The 23098-nt window shown below is 36.3% G+C and overlaps 1 protein-coding gene across 10 annotated transcripts in view; it reads right to left on the bottom strand.

The window, feature by feature from the left end:
* Positions 1-1586: 1586 nt before the first annotated feature.
* Positions 1587-23098, bottom strand: part of NRCAM (neuronal cell adhesion molecule) — a 105498-nt gene continuing 83986 nt past the window's right edge. For 3 of the 10 annotated variants that reach the window (XM_017733122.1, XM_017733124.1, XM_017733123.1), the window contains 6 exons: positions 22371-22436; positions 21731-21856; positions 20531-20683; positions 16909-17040; positions 14654-14732; positions 8613-12856 (listed from right to left, as the gene is read on the bottom strand). In XM_017733122.1, the coding sequence (XP_017588611.1) occupies positions 11011-12856; positions 14654-14732; positions 16909-17040; positions 20531-20683; positions 21731-21856; positions 22371-22436 (2402 nt within the window). In that variant the 3' untranslated portion in view covers positions 8613-11010. Of the gene's footprint in view, positions 5108-8612; positions 12857-14653; positions 14733-16908; positions 17041-20530; positions 20684-21730; positions 21857-22370; positions 22437-23098 lie in introns of those variants that run through there. The other 7 variants (XM_017733126.1, XM_017733125.1, XM_017733127.1 and 4 more) reach the window with 3 other exon arrangements.

Here is a 23098-nt window from a genome sequence, read left to right as displayed (position 1 = left end):
GTCCCAACAGTTTCATTTCCACTACCCCTTCTTACCACACCTGACAGGCAAACTTTTCTTGCCAGCATGACCATAACTCTCTTTCACTACAGTGCATATACTGCAGAACATCTACTTGGAATATATCCTGAACACTGGAATTTAGAAAACTTAATTTGTCCCCTTAATCCTGTGAAGTCTTGAAGCCCTTTAGATCTTTGCAAACACAAGGCAGAGGAGTGGGCTGCTATCCTCTCTCAGGTAACATGTTGGGTTTCAAAGCCAAAGCATCCCTCTTCCAAGGTCTTTGGACATGGGAAATAGGGCAGCACCCCCTGGAAGATACATATCAAGTACAGTTTATTGTCAAAGGTAAATGTAGTTCATTCCTTAATGGAGCACTACTTTTAACTGGTAATTAAAAATAGTAATTTTAAAAAGTTTGGCACCAGACTTGGACTGTCTAAACTTTCCCTCTTTGAAAGCTCAGTTCTGAAACCCATATTTGTATAGCATGGTAGGCTGGGGATCAGGACCTCCTCATCACTTACATCCAAAATGCGATAGAAAGCCAGGCAGAATTAAATCTAAGCAGTGGCTCAGATTTTTGACATGATGCCGTGGGGGTTTTTTCAGCTGACAGGGAAACCACACTATCTTCTAAACTTCTTTATTTTAGTTGAGCACCTTAGGGCAAGGCAAAACAGGTCAAAAGGCTGACTGGGTCCTGGTGACAGGAGCTGTCTGCTGCCCTGCCTCTCTCCAATTTAAACATATGCAAACCCATTACTTGCCAGCTGGCTTCAAATTTATCCTGTGCAGCTTTCCCAGAGGGACAAAGCCAGTGCTGCCAAATTCACACTAGGGCAAACATCTTCAATCCCAAATGAAGAATCCATCCTTCAGGTATTGAACATGACCAAAATTTCTTTACCAGCTCATTTACATGTGAGCACAGTAAGGAACATCGTGTATATTTTTGCTGCCAAAATTCATGAGAACATAGGCATCACCATTTTCCTCCTTGCTAACAGTCACAATGGATCACATCTACTGTCTGTCATAGTCCTGCTGACATGTATTTATCTTGACAGTTTGGTCTAAAGTTTCCACTTCTCATGTACAAAGAGCAGCCAGAGATCCCTTCAGAGATTAAAACATGATGGCCAGTTGGGTTTATTTTCACCCTAGGGGTATCATTTGGGGGTAGATTCCTACAAGCAGCACATTCAGTTATTTCCATCTTCCCACAAAACCAGTTGCTGCTTCTGCCAGCTCTCTGAAATGTTCTTTCCTAAGGAAGATGAAGGAGGAAAAGAGAGAAAGAGCGGGACAGAAACATGGCAAAGGACAATTGCTTTTCAGAAATTATTGGAATCTCATCCTCTTTCTGATTTTCTCCCCAATTCTTTTTCAGAAAAGACACTTCCACATTGTAGATAGTATTTCTTCATATATAATTCCTAGGGCTTCTGTTTTAAAATGGACCAGACAGCATGAAAAGAGAATTTGGTTCCCAAAACTTTGGCCACTTTGCCTCTGCTACATGGAGCCATGAGGAAACTGTATTTTCCTAGGAACAATGTGAGAATAGATTACAAGAAAAGTTACCATTGGTGTATCCTCTTTAATTCCCTCAGGATTTATACAATCACTTCAGTGAGAATAAAGCCAAAAGCAAAGATATATCAGTAAAATGAAAATGCAGCAACTATACGTATTAGTACACTTTGGGGAAACATGCACAAGCAACATATGTGTGTCTCCAAAAATTGTTACTGTATGAAATCTTTCTTCCCAACTAAGCCTAGGGAACTCAGACCCCTCTTTTCAGGAAATATTCTTTAATTGAAACAGAAACAGCTGTATTTCATATCTCCCAGACAATTTATATTGCTGCAAAAATCAACATATACCTGTACAAAACCCAAGGCAGCCAATACCTGAAGATAGTGTGAAGATATTTGAAGATGGAAGTGCCAGAACTGAGTCTGTGCAGATGACAGGAGCTGAAATATCCAGGAGTTTCCAATTACACATGGAAAGGCTGACAGAATGGCTTCTGATTCAGTGATAAGATCCTTCTTTCAAGCATCATGCCCACACACCAACTTTTGGATGCATCTCCTGAAGCACCTGCATCTCTTGGAATCCATGGTTCTCCTGCAGTCTTCTATGCAGAACAGCTGCCCTCCTGCCCAGTCTGTTTCCATTCATATACAGAATAGACAAGATATGAAAAGAGCATTGCAATGGATTTTGTGTACTGTAAAAGATTATATCTAAAAATTCCTCACTTCATATATATAATTTAAAAACAGATACCCATAAATTTGTATGTCAGACAATTCCTTTAGGACAAAAAATCCCTATCTGGGATCCTATCTGAGGGCTCTTAATTTCAAATCAACATTCTCACTTTCTCTTATTCACTCTTACAGGTATGGAACATGACTGTTTCAGGTTTTTTTTCTTTGCAGTAATATGACTAAATAAATAATAAAAACATCCATGGAAGTAAAATTCAAATAGTAAATTTCAATGGGAAACGGTCAGACAAATTTATATTTTTTCAAATGGTAGCATGTGAAGGTATGCAACTTCCTGTAAATAATTTGGTGGCAGTAATGGAAGTTCTGTAACATCATGGGAACAACCTCTGCCAGAGTTGTTTCATGCTGTTTTTCCCCTTTGAATCCTTAATTACAGGATGAATCCGATGTGATTTTTACTGCTAGTGTAAACAGAACAAACAGTGAAATTTTAAAACCACATTTATTTTTAATACAAAATCTGTTGCACTATTACAGAAGTGAGCCTGTATGTTTACCCCCACATGCACAGATAATTCAGCATCTACAATTAAATAAGAGTAAAATGGTATTTATTTTTTACCAAAACCACTGGCAAATCCTGTTAAGAAATGTTCTCTTTGTGCTTTGTAATCAATGTTCATATAATTCATTTCGGTTTCTATTAAAAAAACCTGATCAATGGAAAGCTCAAAGGTGCAAAAGAAGCTTATTACAGCTGGCTTACATTTGGGATTACTTCAGTTGTGCTTTACCTACAATATATACATGAAAGCTGCAAGGTGTTCTATGGGCTAATGTAGTGCACTGGCAAAAGCTCTGAATGGTTCAGCTGGAATCTGTAGTAAATGAGCAGAACAGTTCACTATTTTGTTTTCACAGCAAAAAAAAAAAAAAAAAATTAAAGTAGATGCTTTAAAATACCATGCACACCATTGGCTGTAGTACTTCTTACACAGTACAACATAAGCTTTCTTGGTTTATTTGTCTGGAACACCTAGAAGCATATAGCATCTACGCTTTAAGTGTATTTACAAATTCAACAAAATATCTACATATAAAAAGCTTACTTAAAATTAAACTTGATGCAAGTTATGAAAAACCAATTTATTGGCAAATGAAACTGAGCATTCCTTCAACCATAGGTTGCTATAAAAATTTATATTTGGAGGTAAACATTTGATTGATATAGTATGCGAGAAAATAATTTTTTAACCGATAAGGGTAATCCTTTACCAATAAACCGTATTAGCACTTGTCAGATGGAATGCTGTGGTTCTGAGTGATAACCCTCACACTGCTTCAGGCTGGAGATAATTACAAAGCTGCCACACTGATCAGGCTGGGACACAGAGGGAAATGCGCTCTCACTGATGGATTCAACTGGTTTGGGTTTTTAATGATTTATTTTACAAGAGCTTATACCTTGCTGTGTTAGTAAATAATTTAGCTCTGGTTGTATTTTGGGGTTTTTGTTTGTTTGTTTGTTTTCATTTTTAAGTATTCTAAGGCCATGAAAACATGTTGTGCTGTAACTATGTAGAAAGCTTTTTTTTTAAGGATAAAAATCATACTCTTCATTATGTAATTTGAAATACTTTGAATTTTTCATTTTTAGCACAACAGTTTCATAACACTTCTTTTTCATCACATTTTTCCTTTATTTGGCAATGACAATAGTCTGCTAATCACAGTTTACTGCACCAACTGATTTAGTAGTACAGCGCATCACGGAATGCATATTGTATAAAGGCACTGAATGTACTTTGCCCTGTGTTTTCTGGAATATTTTCTCTCATTTTTAAAGTTTTTCTTTTAGTGACTGTACAAATTCCAAAATGCATTGCAATGCGTATCTTTTATGCCCTAAAATCAATTCAATGTGTTTTGATGTAAAAATAGAACACTGTACTGCTGTAATACTTGATAGATTAAAAAGGCTATAAAGTAATAGGAGCAAAGAGCAGATAATAGGGTCTCATTAAGCATCAGCAAATGCAAGTGTCATAGTTAAATCATTTAGCAATTATATACTGTACATACTGTTCCTAACTGTCTTGCAAAAAGACATATGATAGCTAGACATTAAGTCACCAATTTCACAACAATGTCCACAAAGACATTGAAGTTCTATATAATACTACTATAACACTCTGACAATGAGAACGGAATTCATATCCAGGGATTCAGCTGAGGACTGCATAACAAATTGTCAAACCATGTTTTTATAGTGTACACAAGATTATCTGTGAATTGAGTAGGGTCTTTTTTTCCATGCATTATACTGTGTTTTCAACAGGAAACAAAATTACAAGTTGATGTTATTGTTTGTGTCAGTTCCTTTAAAAAAAAAGTAAAAATACCCAAGTTTTGAACAAAATTTGAATTTTCTATTTTGATCCACACTAACATACCACTTACTGTGTCATTATGCTGTGTAATGGTATTGACCTGCATATTCTCATAGCATTAACATCTGGTGGTGAGGAGCTCCGTTACCTGTGTGTTCATAGTATGAGAAGGAGGATGTACAAGTGCTTTAAACAAACTGAAGATACAAGGGGATCGAGTTCTGTGGTTACACAAATGAATTCATGGCATTTACAGGAGAAGGAGCCTCAGAGCTTTCATTTCCTTCTGCAGGTTCTTTCTCTTTTTTACCACTGTATTGTCCAATAAAGGAGCCATCCTCATTGAACTGACCATTTACACCTTCTCCATAGTCAACTAAACTATCATCACTGTCTTCTTTTTTCACAGTTCTGTCTGAAGGTGTCCGGCTTCCTTTTTTTAGAGGTTTATGGTCCTCTGCATCACTGGAGACACAAACAAACAAACATGGAATTAACTGATGTATTATTTATTAAGACAAAATCAGCTGTGCATGCAGAGTTTATGAAAAGCATGTGTGCAGCCCTATAATCCTTTAGTAAACCCACATCACATTGTAGAGACAAATCAATATGATGCAGTTCACATGAAAACATGGTGCAAGAATGGCTTAAACAGAGAATGTCGTCAGCGGAGGAAGGAGGAGTTGTGATTTTTTTTTTCCCCATCGTGCATCACTTTTCAGTGGTAATACCTGGGCCCTTGGCTTGGAAGTCATTTAGATGCAACTGCAAGCATTAAGAAGTGGGTTGTAAAGTTATAAAAAAATAATTTGTTTGTTCTCCAAAGTAACAAGCTTATGATGTGCTGTGAAGTTAGTCTGTTAAACTTCTTAATTTCTTTGACTCCTTGAAAATGAATGAAGAATGAATTTGGTTAAATGAAATATACTGATTTTCTTTACTAGTATAAAGAAAATAAAAGTGCTGCATTTCAAATAATTTGTTACATAATGCAGGCCAGACTTGCAATTTTCAACCTTACCTTTCAAGAGACCTACATATTCCATTAAAAGGGTGCAGAAGAAACAAATGAAAATAGCCTAAGAAGAAAAGCAAAGTCCATATCCTGATAGTGATCAGTATTTTATCAATAATAAGTTGCTCTTAAAATTGTTACAATATTTACTGTATTACAGGTAAGAAACAATTTAGCTTATAGTAGCTAGAATTGAGGAGTTGAGGACATGCTTATTCTTTTTCATTTCTTATCAGATCCATCTCCCTCCCCTACTCCATGACAATGTTCTGACAATGATGATGGTGATTTGGAGGACAACAGAAAAAGGAAAGGAAGGAAAGGCCAGTAGAAGAGATCTCTGTAGCAAAGTGCTGTGGTCTTTCCTTTGTCAGTGGAAAAGCTGCAGCACCATCAGCATCCTCAAATAAATTTGCAGCTGTGGTAGGCTTGTATTTCATGAAATAGATATAGTTGGGCTCTTTTCAGAACCCTTTACACTGCACTTCAGTTTCAAGACGAAGATTTCAGCAGCAGCTCCAAAGCATTTTGAATTGAAACCCACTATTGCCAGCTGCACTTTTGGGTGCAATTATTTACCTTGTCTTAAACAGAACATGTGACCTCATTTGCATATAGGGTACAAAAAAAGGAAGTGGTTTGGGGTTTTTATTTAGATTCGCAGCTCATGGGAAATATAAAGAAACACATACAAAATATCAAAGAAACAAAATTACATTTTACGATTTCCAGAACACTAGGCTGAATATCTACTCAGCAAATTATTTTAACCCTCTAATTCCTAAAACCAAATATCTTAATTCTTCAAATAATGCATTTTTTTCTCCTAATTAAACCTTTGAACTCCCAGAGAAACCATATATATACAAATATATATATATAATATACATACATATATATATAACATAGGATGTACAAGGCCACACAGTTCATATAGGTAACCAACAAAAGCCCCGTTGAGAACCTATTGCTAGAAAACCACTACACCCATTTTCCATCAAGCTGTTTCTCCTCATCTCATCACCTTTTTTTTTTGTTTTTGAAGACACTAAGTTGTCACATTCTAAAAGAAGGACACCTCTAATATGCATATACTTACAGAAAAAGCATACCAGAGATTTTATCATTCTGCATACACACCCGGAAAAAAGTGGTAGGAATATCTCTCTTATTTACGTGTAAGAAAATCTTCATGCTCAAAGGACACCAAAGCAAAACCTCCGAATGTGACTGTATCAGGCTTGATGTTTTAGTTATTGCTGTGTACAAGGCATGAGGATAAATGTCTGTCATTGATCTGTGCTCATTGGTGCTGCAAACATACAGGCCAGTAACATTTAAAAGACTATACTCCAGAATTTCAAGAATCCAGCAGCAAAGTGAAAATGTTTGTAACACTGTGAACACAAGCAGATTACAGAGACATTGCTGAAGAGAGTTGATTTTGGAAGGACTCTGTATTTAAAAGGATGAAGATGGAATTGAGTATTTAATACTCATACACAATGTAGTTTCTCCAATGCCACTATCAGGAGGAATTAAGAGTCATTAAAACAGGCTGTACTAGTCAAATGAAGACCAGGTCCTCCCTTTAAAATTATAAGCAGTCCTACTCTCAGTGAAGACCTGCTTTCTGGGTAAGACTGTTAAGGAGAGAACATATGGCATATGGTTTGTTGTTTAATTTTAGGTGAATAACTTCATAATTCCTTACAACATAAGATGCAGAAATGAAAATAAATTAAAATTGCAATTTTATCATATTTCAATTGGTCATGAATCTCTGTGCAAATATTCTAAAGTATGACCCTAGCCAGTGTAATTCACTAGGTTGGAATATACATAAATAAATAATACGCAATTACTGTATTAAAAATATCAACATTTTTGTGTTTAATCCTGTGAAAACTTGATTTTCCTTTACAATTTAGAAAAATCTGAGTATGGGAACTTCTTCCTTGTGTTGCTCTTATGGTTTCCTTATTTATATTTTTGCAAACAAAGATTATGTGTAAGACAAACAATGAAGAAATACTTACACGGTTGCATTGTGTATACGATTTTTCTGTATTTTAGTCAGGGTATGAATTCTACTATCTCTGTAATTAAAACCAAAAAAACCTGCAGATTTACCCAGGAGTGTATCTGCATGGAGGTGGGCACTGGTGTGAGAGTACAGTCACAGCAGATGCAAACATCAAAGCTGAACCCAGGGATTCCTTCACTTGTTGCACTATATAAGTCTAGAGAGATGTTCTGCCTGGACTCTGGCAGTGGAAAAACAAGTGGGATTATCCAAGGTGCTTTACACTCCTGGTGCAGAAAAAGGACACATATGCCATGGTACCATTTTTTCTGTATCAAACTGGATTTTGACTCATAGACGAACACAATGTTTTGGGTGGAAGAGAAAGAAACTGAGGAAGAAAGAGGAAAAAAACCAACAAATAGGAGAAGGAGAAAAAAGTGAACACATCAATGTTTTGTACAGCACTTTTGCTACCTTGGGAGTTCGAAACAGAGAAGGGGCTCTGGTGCTCTGGGGAAATGAATGTGTTATCTGTTGCCAAGAAGCAAACTGCAAAAGCTGCTGAATTGCATTAGGATGAGCTATAGAACACTTCAGGCTGTAGAATATATATTATATTGCCAAAACATGGTAAAGCATAAATTTTGACACCGCACCCACAAGGTTTGCCAAACTTGCTTACAACTGTTGAAAAAACTATTCCAAAATGCAAACAGGATAAATCTTAGCTTCTTTCAGTTTCTGTTTGTGGTTTTGCTTGCTGACTTTTATACTTACCTAGTGTAATACTCTGATATAAAAAATAAAGTGCAAATTGGGTTGACTAAAGTTACAGTGGGAAACCGAAGAAGTTTTTGAAAAGTGTCATTTATGCAGTGCATATAATTAATAGTCAGAAAACAATACTAGGAGGGAACCAAACATGAGGTGAGAATGGGTATGAATTCTTTATTTAGAGCCATGGAAGTTAAGTATAGTCAAACTTCTACTATTTTTTGCTGTATAAATAAATTCCATACTAGTATCTTTTTAAGGATGAAAATTTCTGAATGAAGACTCATATGTACCAATCATTTTGAGAAGTACTTATATGTACCACATACACTTCTTTTCTTGCAAGAAAAGTATTTAATATTAAAGCATATTCTAAAGGTGTGATTTAAATATTATTCATTAATGATTACTATTATATGAATATATGGGTTTTTTTCTTCTTAGTTTAATGAAACACATCAAACTTGAAGCTAATTATTAAGAGATAAGAAGTAGGAAGGTTACAGTAACATTAGTGCAAATTACAAATTTATTTGTTTAAAAAAAGTAATTCCATTTCACAAGCTTATCAGTTATTGAAAGAAATATGTACCTTGAAATCTCCTTTCTTCTTTCAACTTTTCAATTTTTCTTCCTTAGAAACGGGTACATGCAGCAACCAGTCAGAATGGGGAAGACACTTTTACGGTGCCTCTGCAGTCCAGCAGGTAACTAGTTCCCAACTAAATTTTGCCACATTCACAGACATGCAAAAAGACTCAATATATGGTTAGCAATATACTACTTTTCCTTATAGCACAGCTGTCAGGTGAAAGGCAACATGAAACAAAGTAGGTAAAGCACTGTGGGCTATGAGACACAGAAAGTGGGTGCAGAAGATGAAAACTGTTGACAGTAAATTCCTTTTCTGTGACCTCACATCAGTAGCCCAGAAATGTTTAAGTAAAAGCAATTGGGTAAAGCCACAGAAGTACCTTCCACTGTAGCTTCCCTGCACACTCCAGGAGAATCTCTGTCCTTATACCTAACAGATTTCTGCTCACACTCCTAAGTTATTAGGACTGTGCAGGTGACAAATATCTTCCCTGCAAACTTATGAACTTGTATCAATCCAGACTTAAACCATTTTACTATTTCTTATTTAGCTAAGACTTAAGCACACCTATATTAGTCTTCTGAGTAGTTTCTCTTTAACATCTCTGTAATACTCAATCTTCAATCCTGGCAGAAGCTGGAAAAACTGGATGATTAAGCTCTGGCTTTAAAAACCAATGTGTTGAAAAAGTTGTTGTTAATCACACAAGTATTCAAGAATTAAGAATTGTCAAAGAAATTACATGTGTGTAAATTAGAATACAGTAAGGTCACTGCCAAATCCAACTGGACTATTCAGTTCTTCAGGAAGTCCATTGAGATAATCTCTTGTGCTGAAAGCAACCAAGCTTAGAATTACAGTGCTGAGGCACAAATCATGGCTAGGTCCCTGTGGAAACACACCTAAGCTGCAAGTTAAGTAACCACAAGAGAAAAAAACTACTGTTGTAGTTACAGACTACATTCTCATTGTTAATCAACCCAGAACAAGAAGGAAGAGTAATATATTATTTAGCAATCCCAGAACTCTCTGCCACAAAGTCTCTCATAGCCTAGAATTTTAGGAAAAATACTCTGTCAAAATATTGAAGAAAAGAGGCAAAATAATTCACCAAAATGTGCAAATATCCTGTGTTACCAAACTAGCAATCCTACTACTGTAGTTGCCTTGTCCTGTTTTATCTTCCTAAGAACATTCTGCAGACTGCTGGACTTTCATCCTTCCCTTGTACTTGCTTGCTTCCAGTCTTCCTACCCATGAACCCACGGGTCTGTAGCTGTTGTAATCTCTTAATTCCTCTCGATTTAGGGACCAGGAGGAAAATTTAGGCTGATTTATACACATACACTGACCTGAACATACAGCTGTGGTAGTTATTCTGTTTCTTGCAGGTTCTTGGTGTAGACAATGACTGTCCACAGCTTACTGTCTCAGCCTTCTACAACTCAGAAAACCACTGAGAATGCAGTGCAGATTGCTACAGAGGCACTGTTTTCCCTTATCATGTAAAACTGAAGGAATCCATCCACTCACAGGAACAACTGTCACTGAATCATTCCATGGTTCCTGAAACACTTGCATTTCTTCAAGCATTATTTCCTTCACTAGATCAGTATGGCAGAAAAATCTGATTTTGTCTAGTCCCACAGACCAGCCAGCTTTCCCGCAGAAAGTATTCTCTTAGTTGAAGTTGAGGAGTGCAAAACTTCAAACAAATCCAAGCCATCTCAAGACCACTGGGAAGCCCAGAAATGAAATGTGAAAAAACTCTCCCCTAAAATTGAGAGCTATGATTTCTCTAGAATGTCTTAATTTGTCATTAAGATTTAAGTAACTTCATAATTTAAATCTTGAAACAACTAATTTTCTAAGCACTGGGTTTATTTGTCCAGAAATACTGAAACATTTCACTCTTCTCAGCTCCTGAGAAACTAGGAAGCAAGTCTGTGTTCTTAAAAAGTTCCTCTTGATGGTCTGATATCTCTCTGAAAGTGAGATGTCTTTTCGTACTTGGCATGAAATGATTGTGAGACCTTATACTTTCCCTTCCCTCCTTTGAACTTTGGAGGAGAACGCAAGGAGCTCAGACACTTGTGAGGAGAACAGGAAGAGCTTCCAACAGAGCTCTTTTTTTTCATGTGACGTGAGGAGTGTTTGTGTTCTGAGAAATCCTTCATGATCTGAACTAAGGATTCACCGAACAGCTTGCCCCCTGTGTACGGTAAAGACAGCAGTTTACATTTTAGATCTTGCGATGAGCTCCAAGGACGCAGCCAGAGAGCTCTCCAGGCGACAGTGAGGCACGCCACATTCTTAACAGTGAGTGTCAGAGAATCCTCAGCTGCATCATGGATAAAATTAGCTGCAATTTTACACAGCCTGCGTTTCCTCTGCATGGCACCAGATGGGACCCATTTCTTTTTGAATCTCACTCGTTCTTCCTCTAACCATATTAGTAAAGCTTTAGAAGCGTAAGTGCAGTAGATAGATACTCCAAGCTGGGCTGCAACTAGCTTGAAAGATCTTTTAATTGCTTCCTCAATCTTTCTGTCAGTAGGATCTTTAGGGAGAGCATCCGTATTAGCAGGCACTGACAGTACAGAATCACCAGTAACCAGTGCTCTGTCTACCTCAGGCAAGGTCCCCCACAAAGCAACTTTATCCACTGGAAAAGGATAGAGCTTATGTAGGACTGCTGGGGCTTCATGCTTGGCTTCAGGATTACCCCAAATCCTGCAGACAAGATCTTCTACAGCTGAATGGATAGGAAGTGCATTATCTACCTTGCCTTCTTCAGAGGGGATAAGCAGTTCTTCTGAAGTGCATTCAGATTTGGAAGATTTTAGCATTAACACCCTCTTTATGTGTTCAAACAGGTAATTCTGATTCTCCATGTCAAATCTACGCAGAGGATCTGGTCCTTCTGGATCTTCTGTAGGGGACTCAGATGCCATCTCCCCATCTTCAGGGGCTGATTCAACCTCCAAGGCCTTGTCAGCCTCAGGTTTCCTCTTCACAGAAACTGTTTGATCTTTTAAACTGTCCATATGATCAGACTCAGAAGTCTGGGAACTTCTCCCAGATGCTTCTAAAGGAACCAGAGGAACTTCTGCAATTGGTACCCTGGGATGTTTTACTGAATGGGATCTAGCCTGTGCCACAGACGTTATGCTTTGTCTGGCTGCTGTCAAAGCATCCTTTAAGACAGTAGCCAGCTCAGGCAAGATTACAGATTTCATTAGTGAATTCTTTTCATATTCAGAGAAGTGAGTAGTAGTAGTAGTAGTAGGTCTCACCTTCCTGTGGCAGGAGCTCTGAGTGTCTTCTGAATCTGAGCTGCAGTCTGGGGTCTGGCTGCACCAGTGCTGGAGAGAAGAATGCTGCCTTGCCAGTGAGCCACCAATTGAGTTGCAGCTGAGGGGTTGCTGGAAAGGGGATGGCTGTCCTGCCTGAGAATCTGAGCCCTCCTCCGACCCCATTATCTGTTGCTCAGAAGCATGATGTCTAGAGCCATGCCTGTACTTCCATTCGTCTGACCTCTTTTCCTCTTGGCAGAGGGAAGCAGAGACAGAACTAACCCTTGTAAGCTCTGAAGACTGCCTAGCCCTCCTCCTGGTGTAGGAGGTCTCTGATCTGGTGCTGGAGTATTGATCCCCTGACCTTCTGAAGAAGTTGGATCTGTCAGATCTCACAGATTTTGCTTTGGTAAAGACAGGGTCTGCTTCAGGAGAATTGGCACAGCTACCTTTTCTTTTCTTTTCCTTGTCCAGTTTCTTTCCTGTCCAAGCAGACATGGACCTGAAGTGATGAAAAAAGTTCAAAATACTCGAATTCCTAGATCTTTCAAAAGTTACATTTTTTTTCAAGGGAAACCCTATACCCTTTTTCCTCAAAGAAGCACCGCATCATGTGAGGCAGACAAACTGGGAACTGAGTGACTGCAGTGATGCTGGGCTGCAGAGAGGATGGCAAGATATCTTCTGTAATCTGACTGGTTGCTGCTGCTGCCCTGTCTCTAAGAAAAAAAGAGGAAAGCCCAATATAGACTAATTACACAGAAATACATTTTAGAAAGGAGTTTTTGCAGGGTACATAGAATTAACTCTTTCATGTGAACAAGTCTGAAAGCTTGCAATGCATCTGCCCATATTCACCAGACATAAGTGAATAAATGCATTATAAAATAATTTAATAAAGCTGTAGATCATTCTTTAGATTAACTCAAGCCACTTAAATATGGAGACATAAATTCAAATCTTGCTACAGGTCACACATGAAAGCAGACTTGAATACTTATTCCAGGCCTGAGAAAACATGTACTGAGGTCATATCATTTGTACAATTCTGTACAAAGGTCAGTTTCTGCTGCTGAAAGTTCCAGCAAGAACTGTATCAAGAACGAGTGGAGCAAGTATGCATAAAGCAGTATGCAAACTAGACTTCCCAGGAAAACTTATACAGTACTTTTTTAACTCTGCTCCCAAAGATTGCTTCACACCTCCCCTTTTATCAGTCAAATTAGGTAATTCATACACACAGCTGTAATAAAATAATATTCTGAACTCATTAACCTAAGAACAGAGTTAAGAGAATTATTAAGAATTATTAAGAATAAACAGAAACTACTCTTTCGCATTCAGAACTGTACATCTTGTCCTGTCAGATCAAGATGTACATTTCCCTTCTATGAAGAAGCTATGGCAACAAAGTAGATCCTTCTTGAAAAAAACTGCTTTTTATATGTACATTTGTCAAATCTTTGAAATAATAAAGGACTTCTACACTGCTTTTGACACAGGAACGCACTATAGAGTCTATTATAGCAGCCATGTAAAATATAATCATATTGACCTATTTAGAAAATAATAACATTATTTCTTGTACTAATCAAAAAACAAACTGCTTATTTAGTAAGCTATATTCATAGCTGTTATATGAATAGATTTGCCAAGGTATGCTTTTGGTAATGCCAGATTTGGCTAGACTGCATTTACTATAAAGGAAGAGAGTCAGGAATAAGAGCTGTGTTGCATGCTTTGAAGCTGCTTGCTATATATCTTGTACTGAAATACATGAAAGGGAGATTTGCTTTCTTGTAGGACACTCCTTCACCTCTGTGTATAACATCACTTCTTTGTTATTGGATTAGATGTTAGTACTGGCAGCCATTTTAAATGCATTTGTTTTCCAGTCAACTTAACACCAGTTTGTCTTTATCAGGCTTCAGTTAGAAATTTTATTTTCAAAAATCATAACGCTCAACATAGTTCCCTAACTGAAAGGACACTGTATCTGGAATTTGAACTATCTGAAAGATGGCTTTGTAAATAAAGATTCCACACTTTGACTTTCAAACACATACAATTGTGTTTTAATCTGCTTTTCCCCTTGAATTAGCAAATGGCTTACACTTAGCTTGGATACATTTTTTTTTCTAATGGTGTGGTTGAAATGCTATTTTTAGTTCTACATAACAGTGGATACAGAATCTTTGACACGGAAAAAAAAGTTAGTCTTGAATTAATAAGTGTGATACTATATACAGTAGATGTGTGACATGAACAGTGAACATGACAAACCACATAAGCTGCTCACCTGTATTCACCAAATGTTCCATCGTCTTCCTTCATAGGTTGTATTTCTGGATCAGCGTGTGCATCCTCCTTTTCCTTCACTAAAATATTTTAAATAGTAATTTTTATCATGAAACTGCAAGATGAGAAAGTCTCAGACCTTAATTTCTCAAACTGATCACATTTGGCAGGAACATGGTTTGAATAAAACCAATTTTTTTAAATGGGGCCTTAGGCTATTAATTTTTTTTTAAGAAAAAGATCTGTTAATTAGTTACAGAATTTTATTTTTGTTCAAGTAGAAATGACTATGTCATTTTGTATTACCAGAAATTTCTTTCTTTCATTTCTAGCACTGAAGAAATTAGTTCAAAATTTGTTTAAAATCCTACTAAAGTAACTTATTTACTTATTAATACAGCTATTTTTTAACCAAATTTGAATAATTTAGTTCTACTTAACCATGCTCTCTATTTCTTCTTGATATTCTTTTCATACTGATTGATAAAACTGAATCAGATTCACTTTTGTTCACTCTCAGTTTGTACATTTTCTGCTTTAATTTCATGTAGTAAGAATCCGGAGAATTTAGATTTTTTTTTTTCAGTATTAATAATTCTCAAAATACTAGGCATGGTTTGTTAATTTCTTCTTTTCTACAACATGATCAACCCCAACATAAAGGCACATACACTGGAACCTAAATTTAACACAATTGTATCTCTTGCACATTCTGGTTTTAGGCTTAATCCTTTTTCACTGGTGGGAATAAATCCAGGCATATAACTTGTCCCTAGAAAATAATAAATGTAGCACATTGATACAGAAACCCGCTAGCACCTGAGGGGTCAGACATTTACAGATTACATATAGTCCTGTAAATTAAGACTGTTGACAGGATAAAATAATATATTTGTGGTTCTTTCCTTTGCCTTTTCATTTCTGTTTTTCTGGCATCTATTCAAATCTTTCCCTTGTCTAGCAGATACAGTTATACAATCCAATACACAATATCTTGTCTTTTACTCTGGTAATTTCCACACTTAATTTGTACATCATTGTACATGCCATTATTTAAGAGGATATGAATCATTCCTGACAATATTTACTAAGTCCCTAATTGCAATAACACATAACACCTTGAGATATATCAGGCTGCTATAACTTCATACTGAAGTAATTGGTTATTTTCTACAAACCACCGGCAAGCTCACGATGACATGCAAAAATTATAGTGAAAAGGAGTTCATAGCTTCGATTTTCATAGATTTCATAACTTCGTGCTTTCCATTTGTCACTACCTGTGGAACAGTACATTTGCAATGACACCAGAAATAAGAAGTCACTGCTCTAAACACCAGTTCATACTGATTCTGGAAATCTTACAAACAGTCCAGATCCACCTTTATACATGTGTGTGCATATGCATAGGTATCTGTGCATAAAAAAATGTATACTTTAAAACTAATAAGTTTTCTTCTGCAGAAGCAGAGAAAAGGACAGAATATCAGGGATCCACAAAGTAATGACAACCTTAGCATCCAACTTCCCTCTACACTTTCACTCAAAAACTCTGTTCCACCCTCTTCTAGATGGTGGTTCACTCCAAGTAAACATTGTGTAGTTCCAATTTTTAATAAAAAATTATAAAACATACTTGGACATTCCTAGACCTAATACCAAAACCACCCTTATTCTATTCACCTCTTCTTAGAAAAAAAAAAATTATAGAAAAACGCCCAGCCTACATGAAGGATGGTAACTTCAAACTTAGCTGCAAAAATGCAGAAGCTGAAGATGACACAGATTCTGGGAAAGAACTGAAGGTATTGGAAACAATATAACATATGAAGAGATTTGTCCTATGACATGCATTCCCCGAACTTTAAAAAACCAGTGGCTATGATTTGGACTTTCTGACCAAATAAATTCTAACGTAACTCATGTTAGTGAATTAAACCCATCTGCACTGGACTTCACAAAGTGGAATGTGCACTAGTGGTGATGTTTCAAACAAAGCTCAAACCTCTCTAGAGAGGTCATATAGTGATATGACCCTCTGGGAATGAAGAAGGTCCTGCTCTTATGCTGAAATAGATTGAAGTTTTCTACCAACAGGCAGATTGCTCCTGTCAGGTCCACCAAATTATAAGACTGATTTGCCATATTCACAGTGTAAATGTAAACCAGCAGCAAATGTAATTTTCCAGTAAACCTGGGATCTGTCTTAATGGGTTACCAACAGATGAATTTTACCATCCTTGTTAAATAGCATACCTGGATACTTGCCACCTTTATTCCTCCTTATGAAGCAAACAATCAGTAAAATCAAGATCAGAAGAGCAACAGCACACATAAGACCAATGAACCATCCTTGAGTAGCGATGTCTACCTGCCGGCTCGCCATTGCTAGAGATAAAAGAAGAAAAATTATGTTTTGCTGCATTTAAATGCTATGCTAATTCAGATAAATAATAGCCAATATACAGTTCATTAAAGAATAACATTCACTGTGAAAAAGAGATAGCATTAAGAAAAACAGTGATTCTGTATTTTGTGAAAATTTTCATTTTTCAAAATGTTTCCAAGTACATGTGCACAGAACTTACTTTTCAGTATATAAGAAGTCTGCTAACATTTAAGCTTAGCAACTACTTTGCAAAATCTACGCACATACTACATTGCTTTCCACAAACCTCAAAACTGTTCTCAACCATTTTGCATTAATTAAACTACTGAAATGAAGTTGCAAATTATAATTCACACAAACATGTCAGTTGCATTCTCAAAATGAACAAAAAGCCAATAATCATTAGCTAATGCATTCCCATCAGTCTGAAATGGGGAAACAGATGGGTCATTCAATGGCCCTAATACTCAATTTCGACTAAAAATCAACAATGAAGCATCCTTTAAAACCTTATTAAGCATCATGCTTTCTTTCTTTCCTCAAACCCATACCTCATCCTACAATTTATCATTATTGCCATGATTTAGCCTTAGTGAGGGCTAAACACAATGCCGTTAGGAAGCCTTTCCTTGGCACTGTTTCTCTCCAAATGCTGACTCCAGCTGGAAGATAATGTAAATAATAAGCAAACTACAGGCACTAATAAGGACAGGAATTATCTGTGTGGTCTAGGATCTGGATCTACTGGGCTCCAACACAGTAGGAGGATTATTCTGATGAAGCGTATTTTCTACTCCACTGTTGGAAACTCGCTACAGGCAACTGGACTTAGGATTTGCTGTTGGGAGAAAGTGGGAAGGGTGAGAGGAGTTCGGGATGCATGCTCCAGACGGAAGAAATTATGAAGTAAAGGAAGATGAACATCCATCCAAACCTATCTTATTCATTCTTCAGGTTCTTCTCCAGACCCAAAACCCAAGAGTATGAAACTCTATGAAGAGCTGCCCAATAGACAGCCCATGTCTCAGTGTTGTTTTCTAGTTAAGGAGTCTGAGACAGGTACTTGGAAAAGCAGCTGTCAATGCTCCCACATTCCTGAGAGATTCTATGAAAACACAAAGTACTTCTGATGTCTGGATACAGTACCTCCATACAGAAGACCAATGTGTATTCCACTTTAGAAGTACTAGGCTAAAATGAACTCTTTCTTTAAATGCTTCTTTTTGGTCTTACTGGGCAAAGCTATGACTTGATTTTCATTTCAATAATTCAATGCATTAAAGTGCCTGGTTATTATGGAGATACAATCAGATTTCTCAGCCCTTTTTTATGTTTTCTGATTTTTAGAAACTGACTCTTATATGCACAATAATTTAAACTATTTTTGCATAAGTCTCTCCATGTTATACAAATATATCATTTATATACCTAGATATTTATACTTTTTATGCCACATATAAACATACATAAATACATATAAAAACATTTAAAAGTGGCAATTAAAAAAATTACAAAGGGAATCTTCCTCTGAACTACAAATCAAAATAAAAGGAAACTTTGTTTTCACATTAAGGTTAAAAGTATTTTGAAGTTTGCACATCTGCATTCATAATAAGGCATTAAATGTTGTATAATACATACTGTGACAAAATGCAAAAGCACAATTCACATTCAAATGTAGTAAGAAATAGCATTGAGCCAAACAACTCATGCATAAAAATATGCAAGATAGATGGGAAATTTTAAAGAGTAAAGGTGAAAACTTACTTTATGCAGTTTCCTGTATTATCTTACTGCATTTCCAGTAGGAAAGGGTTTCTAGATCTCTGTGCATCTTTTAAAATGGCACATTTCCTGCCTATGCTAACCAAATTACTTGCTTCAGGCAGAAAAACCTTGCATCTTGGTGAACCACTAATGCAGGAGTCAATGCAGAACACTGTACTGGGAATGCCCAAAAAGATAAACCCACAGACTGTGAAGATGCTCCATAGGAATACTTGTCAAAGAAAAAACTGTGGGAAAAGCCTCATATATGAAACATCAAAGTTTCATTCCTAATTAAGGACATATTCCAGTGTTTGCCTCTTTGTCCACTCCATCTTTCTGCAGTGTTTAAAAGCTTTGACCTAGGCTGAAGACAGTGTGACACGAGATTTTTCTGTAAGAAATAGGCTGTTTACAATTTCATGCTGAACATTGACACTTTCCATTACCAAGAGGCAGAAAGGAGTGTCTTTAAAGTCCCTTCTCCCTTAGGACTCAAGGGCATGAGTCAACATGACAGGGTAAGTACAGGAATCCTTATCTACTGGCTCAGTATTTTTTATGCAGAAAGATGCTTTTGGGAACGTTTCCATTCAGCTTGTTTTGAATTATATTACAGTCTTGATCTTTGTTTACTGCTCCTTTAGTCTTTGGATGTGTATTTACATAAAATTTTACAGGTAGGCTTTTGTACCACTAGCTGTTTCTGGCTCTGTGTTTAGACCATACATTTGCCTGGCACTGTTATTCAGCACCAAGTTCTCAAACCTTCCTGCAACATGATAAACTGTGAACAGAAATGGAACAAAACAAAGCAAAAAAAAGGATGATTTTAGAAAGTGCTCACTTTCAAACTGGCATACTGATTATCTACTTTGTTGCCTGATAATTATTACATAATGTTCAAATGTATTTTCATATTTCAATTACTTTCTTACAACATTCTGGAGTTGGTGGGGCCACTGCTATATAACTATGCACTGACCAAAATGGTTGGAATGAGCAGAAGTGGCTAATAAAGACAAAAATCATAACAGCTGATTGAGAACATGCTGATGACATGGCATGCAATGACAACAACATATTCAGCATAACATCAAACAAACTTCCAATAGAACCTTTCCTCTGAGTGAAATTGGCAGGCTTTGCTGACTCGCGTATGAAGAAATAGGACTGCGATATGAACATAAGGAACTTAAACAGCCTTACTGATTCCCAGGATGTACGTGTGACATCAAAATCCATATAAAACCAGTATATGGCAGGAAAAGAAAGATTTACAAGTAGGAATGTCTTAACAGTGGTATAAATAGATTATATGAAACATCAAATTGAATCTGCACTTTCTGATTACGCAAATATTTTAGCTCTATAAAAAGAGACGTTGTTTAAGTACAGCCATCTAATTATATTAATTGGAAACATAAGAAATAGGTCATCTTTAGTGCACAGCACACAGACGGAGTGTGAGCAGGGCATATCTTGCCCCTAGTACAAACATCAGTAAAGCAGAGTGAATTGAAAGGATGGAAACATTCATAACCTACATATAAATGTACTGGCATTATTTAGGAGTCTATAAAATAATTTAACATTGCTCTATAAAAAGGAACATGCAAAGATTCGAGCTGCAACATCTCTTGGCTAGAAGCAGGTCAGCATTTCAGCACTTGGTCTACCATGATTCTGACTACGGTACAGAATTGGTACAGTGCGCCTCACCTGGACCTGTCTCAAACACATCCTCTGAACTCCTAAAACCAGACAGGCCCTCAGCACCAACCCGGACTTTATATGCTGTTCCTGGTGTTAAACCCTTTAAGATAAAGAAGCTTCGAGAACCATTTACAATTTCTTTTTTCCAATCTTCTTTGCCTATAAAAATTTTAGGAAAACAACATGTTGGAATTTTAATTTTCTCTGTATTACTGAAAATTTCTAGACAGAATACTGACAGTTATTTGACTAAAGTTTGGATCATCTAAGAAAAATAGCTGTTCTCTCAAAAATAATAAAGTTATATAAAATTATGACTAATAAATTGCATGCAATATATTGAAGACGACATTGTATAGTAATTATGAAACTATTTTAAACATTTGTTCCATTGTACTGAACAAATACAAATTTAATTTATTTTTAAATGCTTCTTGAACTCGTAATTATAAGATACATTAAAATAGATTTTAGTCATTTAATTAAATGACACTTTGGCAGTTTCAATCAATATTTACGTTGGTTAAGAAGTTCTACTTCAAAATCTGAATCTCTCTCACATCTTTTTTCTAGGACAGTATCAGCTATTTCTTTGACCAATATCCAGAAAAATGCATTTCTATTCCAATTTGCAGATTAGTCACCTTTAGTGATAACTTGAGCAGGATGGGGTATTTGAAAAGAAGTATCTTGCTTTTATTAGCTAACTTTGTATTAATTACCAGTATTATCAAAGTTTTAAATCTGGTTTTAGGCAATAAAAGAACACAAATTGATTTCTATTTTATTGTAAGGTTTAATTAAATAAATAATATCTTATTTAATCTTTTTTCTTTCCTGAATCGGGCATAATTTAGGAAAATTCTTATATCCCATTTTAATGCAAGTAATCATATTTTTGCACATGTAATCATTTAATGATAAACAACTTCATGCAACCTACATTTTCAGAAGCTCATGTTCAAAAGAATTTATAAAATAATACAAAGGAACAAAGGTTCATATTCTATCTAAGCATCAAATACCTGCTAAACACTGAAGTTTATTAAAGTCAAAATTATTTGATCTTCCTGATAAAATTAAAAAATAATTCTAGACATTTAAGAGCTATCATTAACACTGGGTCAATTTAAGACCCCATTTACTACAAAAATCTTCAAAAATACATCTCAAACTTTAGCAGAATTTAAAGAAATGACTTCTTACTGCCTGCTACACCATATTCAACATAAAAGTTCGCATGATCTGGTCCCTCATACTCCCAACTGATATTGGCATAGGTCTCAGCAGCAGCTGTTGTAACATTTCTGATCCTTGGATAAAGTGGTTGAACTAAATACACAATAGAAAAACAAAGCAGAATATGCAGTTGTGACTTCATACATTTAAAAAAAAATATTAAAAGAAGTTACTATGTTATTTTAGACCATATAGAGGGAAAGTATAGCACATTTGTCATTGGTTCCATTACTGGAAATTAGTGACTAACGTACTGTATTCTGAAATTGAATCCTAGGCAGTTACTACACTATGAAATCAAAAACTAAAGTCTATGTACTCTACTGAGCATGCTCTGTACCATAAAAACTGCCTAATACTTAAAAAGTACCTAACTGCCAAAATTGTGAAGATTATTTCTATTCATCTGGAAGTAAAATGCAGACAGCTGGAAAGTGAGAACATTGTCAGGGTAATGGGAAGTGGTAGGACAGAAGGGAAGTATGAAGGTGGTACGCTCCTCCCTTTATGGCACGTGGCACTGAATGGACTGCAAATGCCCCAAGTGCAAGCCCTTATAGGATTTTGGCTCTATTGCATTGATAATGATAAAAAAGGAAGACAATACCCTTATAGAATGTTGGACGGACAGTGTGCATGACTGGGGAGGTTGCAAAAAGGATTTCTGAATATCCTTCACCACCAGAGATAGTAGGAAAGAAAAAATAAAGAGTAAAAACACTTTGCATCAAAAAGTAGCAATTACATAATACAGTAAAACCTTACCTGTTAAATAAATAACACATGCACATTCTAAGATCATGCAGGATTCAATCAGTTTTACTTGTTAAAATACAAAACAGCTAAGTGATACACGTGTATTTGAAAACAAACTGAAGTATGTATGTACTGGCAGCTTTACTTTCACAAGACATTCCCAAAATCAGCTTTTGTTAATATTACGGACTCATGGCCCCTTTAGACATTGGAACACTACACATCTATTGGAAAGCCAATATCAAAATACTCTGATGTGAAGGACACAAATCACCGGAATGCAAAGAGCTGCCCATTTTAAGGTACTGTGTCTTACTGCTGCCACCCTGCTCAGACAACAGTACTTTTCACAGATAGGAAAAATGCCCACATCTATGAAAAGAAGAGCTTCTCTCTTCAGCATCCTGAAATCATGAGCCACTTCTGTGCTCATACCTTAGTTCTTTGCTCAGCTTCAGCTGCAGTTATGCTTGCTACAAATGGACATATATCTCAGTATCTCTGCTTGCCTAATACTAATAAAAAAATAGATTTTAACAGTTCTAATGCTGTAACAGGGCAGATACAAAGAGGATGCTC

Source organism: Corvus brachyrhynchos, unplaced genomic scaffold (genome assembly GCF_000691975.1).
Source record: "Corvus brachyrhynchos isolate BGI_N302 unplaced genomic scaffold, ASM69197v1 scaffold32, whole genome shotgun sequence".
Taxonomy (NCBI): domain Eukaryota; kingdom Metazoa; phylum Chordata; class Aves; order Passeriformes; family Corvidae; genus Corvus; species Corvus brachyrhynchos.
Note: the sequence above shows the minus strand (reverse complement) of the source record. Positions and strands in the feature narration are given on the sequence as shown.